The 7,178-nt window shown below is 55.7% G+C and overlaps 1 protein-coding gene across 1 annotated transcript; it reads left to right on the top strand.

Moving 5' to 3' along the window:
• Nucleotides 1-168: 168 nt before the first annotated feature.
• On the top strand, nucleotides 169-5,376 carry LOC103802812 (zinc finger protein 777-like; the record flags this gene model as incomplete). The annotated part of the gene is made up of 6 exons (XM_009075343.1): nucleotides 169-432; nucleotides 562-688; nucleotides 2,100-2,285; nucleotides 3,076-3,435; nucleotides 4,353-4,687; nucleotides 4,741-5,376. Coding segments are annotated over 6 exons (1,908 nt in total), but the record flags the coding sequence as incomplete, so codon positions are not given.
• Nucleotides 5,377-7,178: the final 1,802 nt, after the last annotated feature.

Below are 7,178 nucleotides of genomic sequence, written 5' to 3'. Positions count from 1 at the left end.
TTGGGAAGGGGAGGATGTGTGGGTTTCCCTTGGGGTTGCTGAGTTGGGGGATGAAGGAGTGTCAGTCAGACTCTTGCAGGTCCCTGAGAAACATGGAAGGTCCTGAGCAGGTCCCCAGCCCCTAACCACCCTTCACCCAGGGCCTAAATCTGCCCGGCTGCCCCCCAGGTCTCGGGCAGCCCCCGACAGAAGGCAGTGCAAGGCACAACGGAGCTGCAGGAGCTGCGGAGCCGCACAGAGCAAGCGGAGCGGAGACTGCTGGCCTGTGAGAACCTGGTGGGGGAACTGGGCAGCAGCCTGGCTGCCCTGGGCAGCCTCCTTCAGGACTATGGGCAGCTCCAGCAGCGCCTGAACAACGTGGAGAACCTCCTGAAGAACAGGAATTTCTGGATTCTGCGGCTGCCCCCAAGCTCCCGGGGAGAAGTCCCCAAGGTAAGCTTCCCAGGGAATGCCTGAGGCATCTGGGCAGTGGGATTGGGGGCTGAGCTCCTGTGTGTCCACAGGCTCTGGTGCGGCTGGGCACATCCTGGTGATCCCAGTGTGGAATGGCTGTGATTCCAGGTGCCACTGACCTTCGACGATATCTCAGTGTATTTCAATGAGCTGGAATGGGACAGGCTGGAGCGTTGGCAGAAGGATCTCTACAGGGTCGTGATGAGGGGCAACTATGAGACACTGGTGTCCCTGGGTAAGGCTTGGGGGGATCTGGGTGCATGTACCTTATAGAATCACGTAGTATCCTGAGTTGGGAGGGACCCACAAGGATCATCCAGTGCAACCCCTGGCCCTGCACAGGACACCCCAACAATCCCACCATGTGCCTGAGAGCATTGTCCAAACACTCCCTGAGCTCTGTCAGGTTTGGGGCTGTGACCACTGCCCTGGAGAGCTGTTCCAGTGCCCAGTCACCCTCTGGGGGAAGAACCTTCTCCTGATATCCAGCATAAACCTCCTCTGGCACAGCTTCAAGCCATTCCCTCAGGTCCTGAGGTGGCAGAACTGCTCCTGGGCTGTCAGACCCACACATTTCCCGGTTGTTTGTAACCAATGAGCAGGGAATGAGAGAATCCCTATTCCTGTAGTGAATAACGGTGAAAATAAGGCAGAAAATATCTATTATAAAGCAATATCCACGTGAGATGCTGTTCCTCATTACGATCTAAGTGGATTCCAGAGTCAGGGAACAATCGTGATGCAGTAACAGGACCGGGGGAATTCAGCCTGGAGAAGAGAAAGCTCCAGGGAGACCTTAGAGCCACTTCAAGTGCCTCAAGAAGCTCCAAGAGAGCTGCAGAGGGACTTGGGACAAGGGCCTGGAGGGACAGGACAAGGGGGAATGGCTTCCCACTGCCAGAGGACAGTGATAGATGGGATACTGGGAAAGAATTGTTCTCTGTGAGGGTGGTGAGGCACTCAGGCTGCCTAGAGCAACTGTGGCTGCCCCATCCCTGGAAGTGTTCCAGGCCAGGCTGGATGGGGCCTGGTCTAGTGGAAGGTGTCTCTGCCCATGGAAGGGAGTGGAATTAGATCATCCTTAAGGTCCCTTCCAACTCAGACCATTCTGGGACTCTGTGATATCCCAGCACCATTCAGCAATGACCTGGATGAAATGATAATCACACCTTGACCCAGTTCTTGTTCTCTGCCGGTAACAGGGACATTTCCTTCTACCTTGGTGAGGAACTGATCCAATCCCACTCAGTCTTGTGAGAATAGAACAAACCTGTTCCTCACTTGTCCCACCTGCCACAGATATCCCTGTGGAGCAGAACTTTCTCCATCCCTGCATCAGCACAGTGGCTCAGAATTGCTCCTCAAGTCACTGTGAAGCTGAAACAGGAGGGAAATGCTCCAGTCAAAGCTTTTCCCTCTCCTTTGGGAATTCAGTTCATGTTCTGTTTCTCTACCTGAGCTACAGCTGTGCCCATGGCTGCATCCTGCCTCGACGCCAAGGAAGCAGCTCTGCTGCTGTGATTGGAGCAGGGATGAGGTGTTTGTGTCTGCCAGAGCTGGGGTGTGGGGAGGTTCACTTTAGGGATCTGCCAGGATAAAGTTGGCGCAGCTCCTAATAAACACCCTGTCCTCTGCTTCACGAGCAGACTATGCTGTGTCTAAGCCTGACATCCTTTCCTGGATTGAGAGGGATGAAGAGCTCAGTGACAAAGGAGGTCAGGAGCCCCTCCAGACACAGACTGGAGATGGTCAGGAACCCCCAGAGGCGTCAGAAGAGATGGACCAGGCAGATGAGGCTTCAGGAGATGAAATCTCCATGGAAGCTGACCCAGGTGGGTTTCAGGAGGATGTATTTATTCCTGGAGATCTCCCTTTTTTTTTTGAATGAACTGTTTCAAGGGTCTGTTGACTGCATGGGCTAAACCACCCCAGAGCACTGTGAATCTTGATTCAAAGAGGAATGTTTGCTTGGTCAGATGAATCCCATGGAGAAAAGCAGGCAAAGCCTGCTTGGGAGGGGTTGGGATGGTGTCTGGAGTGGTTGGACAGGCCTCCTATGAGCCCTGGAACTTCTGGAGACATCCCTGCCTCCCATGGGAGGGGAGGAACTGGGAGCTCTGGTGGTAGGAGTAGGAGGCTGGAGCAACTCTTACTGTTCTCAGGGGAGCAGAGTGGTCCAAGGAAGACTGGGGGCATGAATTTAGAGTGTGAAGTCTGGGCGGGAAGGTGGAGAATGTTGGAAAGGGACATGCAGTCCTGGACAGAGCCAACATGAGGGAAGACATGTGGGCAAAGGATTGAGGAGTTGGAGGGGTTAAAGACATCCCAGGAGAGGCCTGTTGGGTGCTGCCCCGTGGGCATCCTCACCTGGAGCCCTGCAAGCTCCAGATGGGAATTCAAGGATTGGATTGTTATGTGCTGCCAGGAGGAGAGGAAAAAAGTCTGTCCTTCTCCTGTGGTCCATGTTCTGCTACTTAGAACTTCTCTCCTGGGTGGGTCCTGCTGTGGTTGGAGCAGGGATGAGGTGTTTGTGTCTCTGCAAAGGCTGGGGTGAGGGGAAAAGGGTCACTTTGGGAATCTGAAGAAGGTACAGCCAAATCCTAATAAACTCCCTATCCTCAGCCCCAAGAGCAGTCAGTGCTGTGTCCAAGCCTGACAGACAGTCCCAGATCCAGAGGCATCAAGAGCTCAGTGACAGAGAGAAGCCTCGATGGACACCCACTGGGGACAGCCAGAAGTCCCCACGGACACCCACTGAGGACAGCCAGGAGTCCCCACAGACACACAGTGAGGACAGCCAGGAGTCCCCACAGACACACAGTGAGGACAGCCAGAAGCCCTCACAGACAAAGAATGGGGACAATCAGAAACCTCCACATACAGGTGTCCCCAACAATCAGAAGCCTCCACAGACACCAGAAGAGATGATGAAAAAGGAAGAGGCTTCAGGAGAAAATTGCATCCTCAAAGAAGCTGTCCCAGGTGAGTTCTGAGAATGCCAGAGGGATGCGCTTCCCCTGTCCCAGCTCACCCAGTTCTGTCTGTGTCAGAGTGGGAGTGTCGGTGGCAGAGGGTACAGCCAGTCCTGGAGCTTACAAAGGCATCACCAGGGAGAAGCAGGAGTCTTGGAGTGCTGTCATGGTGCTGAAGGGACACTGGGAGGAGGTAGAGAGCCTGGACATGGGAATACAGCCTGTGGTGATTGTGGGGAGGGAGGAGAGGGGGTAGGGCTGACGCTGCTCTGTGGAGATGACACCACATGGCATCTCCCAGCCCTCCCTCTGCTTTTGGTCCTTACGTGGCTTCACTCCAGTTCCTCCTAACACCTCCCAGGCTTTCCTCAGAATCACTGAGGTTGGAAAAGCCTTGATCATCAAGTCCAACGGTCCCCCAGCACTGCTAAGGCCACCACTAACCATGTCCCCAGGTGCCACATCCACATGGATGTTAAATCCCTCCAGGGGTGATTACTCCACCCCTGCCCTGGGCAGTCTGTGCCAGTGCTGGACAGCTCTTTCCAGGAGGAATTTTCCCAATATCCAACCTGAACCTCCCCTGGCAGAGGTTGAGACCATTTCCTCTTGTCCTATCTCTCATTCCGTGGGAGCAGAGCCTGACCCCCACCTGGCTGCACGTCCTGTCAGGGAATTGGAGAGAGCCAGGTCTCCCTGAACCTCCTCCATGCTGAGCCCCCTCAGCCCCTCCTGGTGCTCCAACTCCTTCCCAGCTCTGTTCCCTTTCCTGGACGTGCTCCAGCCCCTCAATATCCTTCTTGTCCTGAGGGGCCCAGGACTGGATGTGCCTCAGCACTGCCAGCACAGGGACAAGGCACTGCCCTGAGGCTGTGCCCACACCAGTGCTGACACAAACTCAGTGACCACTGTGCCCCTCTGTTTCAGAGGAATGTTCCGTCATGGAAGATGGAATGCCATGTGAAGGGGCTTCTCCCAACATCAGGGTGAAGGAGGAGGAGCATCCGACACTGCCGGAGGATTCCACACCCTCTCCCAGCTTGGAGATGCAGAAGTGCCCCAAAAACGATCCAGCCAAGGCCAAGAGCAAGAAGAAGCCAAACCGGTGTGAGACCAGCAACCTGCTCATGGGCAACTGCCGCCGCGGGTATGTGCGGGAGTGGTCACATCCCTGCACGGAGTGCGGGAAGCGCTTCCGCCTCAAAATCAACCTGATCATCCACCAGCGCAGCCACGCCAAGGAGGGCCCCTACGAGTGCCCCGTCCCGTGTGCGATAGCGTCTTCAGCAACAAGCAGCATCTAGACCTCCACCAGAGCATCCACATCAAGGACAGAGCCTTTGGTGCCAAGGTCTGGGGGAACGTCCACCCAGAGCTGCGCATCCGCCCGCGCAGGGATCTGTGCGGCAGCACCCATGGGCTGGGCAGTGGCATCCATGCTGGAGGAGCCTGTCTGGGGCGGCCCAAGGACGAGCTGGACAGAGGGAGCCTGTCCAGCACCACGGTGGCGCGGCAGGTGAAGCCTAGTGTGACGTGCCCTCGGTGCAGTAAGATCCTGTCCTGTTCCATGTCACTAGAGCAGCACCTGCGGACCCATGTGCGGGACCGGCCCCACTGCTGCAGCTCCTGCAAGAAGTGCTTCACCCGCAGGAACCATCTCCTGCGCCATGAGAAGATCCACCAGCGAGCCTTGGCTGCACTTCAGCAGGCAGGGAATGCCCCGCCCACCACTGGTACCCCAGCAGCCCAGCAGCCCAGTACTCCGGAGGCAAAGAGTAACGTTTCCAAGAGGAACATGAGCCCTGAGGCCACAAAAGCTGCTCCACCAAACATGCTCCGGTTGGAGCTCCCAGCCAAGGGCTGTTCCCTCCTTGGACCTGATGGAAGAGCTGTGCAGCCTGTGGTCCAGCTGGGAATGAGGGCAGTCGCTACAGAGATGATGGAGAAATGACCACAGGAACTGTGTGTGTCCCTGGAGAGAAGCTGCAAGCATTGGGTTTGTGTGCGGTGGGGCACTGGGGTGGTGAATCTACTGCATTTTGGGAGCTTCCCTGAGCTGTGGAAGGAATGGAAAGCCTGGAGACCAGCACAGAGAGCAAATTGCAGGAGCCTCCACTGATCTAAAATGCTTCACCATTCCTCTGACTCTGTTGGCTGATGCTTGGAATTTTCCCGAGCTGACATTCCTGGGAGATGACCAGGTGAATCCCAGTCAGACAGCAGCAGAGTTCACCTGCTCCTTGATGCCAGAGCTGACCCCTCATGTTCGGGAACACAACTGGAGAAGACAGGAAAAGGGAATGGAGCTGGCAGCATTCCCAAAGAGCATTTTGCTCCAATGACCAAGCTTCTGGACCAAGGGGCCAGATGAAGAGAATATGGCATCTCCCGAGACCCCACAATGTCCTGGCCGTGCTTGTCACCCCCACACCCTGGTTCCCAACACCTCCAGCAGGTTGGGAACACTGGAGTTTTACACTGGAAGAGTAACCAAACCAAACCCCATTACTTTGCATATTCCAGGGATCCCAGCAGCACGCTGTCCCTCAGGGAGGCCGTGGACATCCGTGGGACAAGCCTGCATGGATGCAGAGTCACTTCAGGGATTCCTGACGGGTCAGCCTGCCCCAGGCTGCAGCAGCACCCCTGGTCCTCAGGGCTCCTGCATAGAGCAGCCCCTTGGCTAGCAGAGGAAGCTCCTGCTCTCCCAACCACAGCTCATCTCCTTTGGTCTTGTTCAAAATCCTACTGTAATGAATCCTATGGTAAAACAGTTCTGCAGCTACCTCAGTTGGTGGGGCAGGAGCCACCAGAGTCACCCCATGTCTGTGCCCCGAGCTCCATGTGCATCCCATATGTTGGTTGTGTACAGAGACCATCTCCCTCCTGTTGTCATCACCATGTGTACCCAATGGAGAAGCTGTTGGGACTCTTGAATTTAGTTTTCCAGGTTTTTTGTTTTCCATGGGTTGTTTAATGTGATTTTTGACATCCCAAAATCTCTGTCCCTCTCTGAGCAGTGAGCACCAGGAACTGGTTGGTTTCTCCCATCTTTCATTCCTGGTCATTCCCAAGGTGTGATAGTGTACTGTGGGAAGCTTTGGGACCTGAGGAAACACCTGTGCCACATCCACCTCAGCCACCTCCCTGCTCCATGGGAGGGACAGCAGCATCTGAACTGCTCCATGGGGACACACGTAACATCCCACTGCTCCTCCAGGCTAGTGTCTCACATTGCCTGCCCCTGGGATTGCAGTGTGGAACATTCCTGGAGTGCAGTGGGAGCCAGGAAGGGTGACTGTAGCAGATAGGTCACCGTGTGTCCCCGATGGGACACGTGGGCAGTTGATGCCTTACAGTTATGTGGTGACCATGGATCTGGCAGTGAGCCAGTGGCTGGTTATCCCTGCCCAGGTAAAGATCCCAGCGGATCCCCAGCTGATCCCAGCAGGTAGTACCCCTAGGCTGGGGTGGGAGGTGGAGGGGCAGGGCCAGCAGCCCTGGGCCCAGGACCAACACTTCCTATGACATTCCCAATCCCTTTCTCAGGCTGTGGAATCAATAAAGCATTTGTCTTTATGTCTGGCTGCACTGGCACCTGTCGGCATAGCTGGGGATGAAGGAATTGGGATCAGCCAGGACAGCTCTCACCTGGGGGTTCTGGGAGTCAATTCCAGCAGCTCCAGCCCCACAGAGCACTTCAGTCACCAGGAGAGCCTGGGCCTGGACTCAGTGTTCAGAGGAGCTCGTGGT

Source organism: Acanthisitta chloris, unplaced genomic scaffold (assembly GCF_000695815.1).
Source record: "Acanthisitta chloris isolate BGI_N310 unplaced genomic scaffold, ASM69581v1 scaffold17055, whole genome shotgun sequence".
NCBI lineage: Eukaryota > Metazoa > Chordata > Aves > Passeriformes > Acanthisittidae > Acanthisitta > Acanthisitta chloris.
This window is presented reverse-complemented; position numbering and strand designations above follow the sequence as displayed.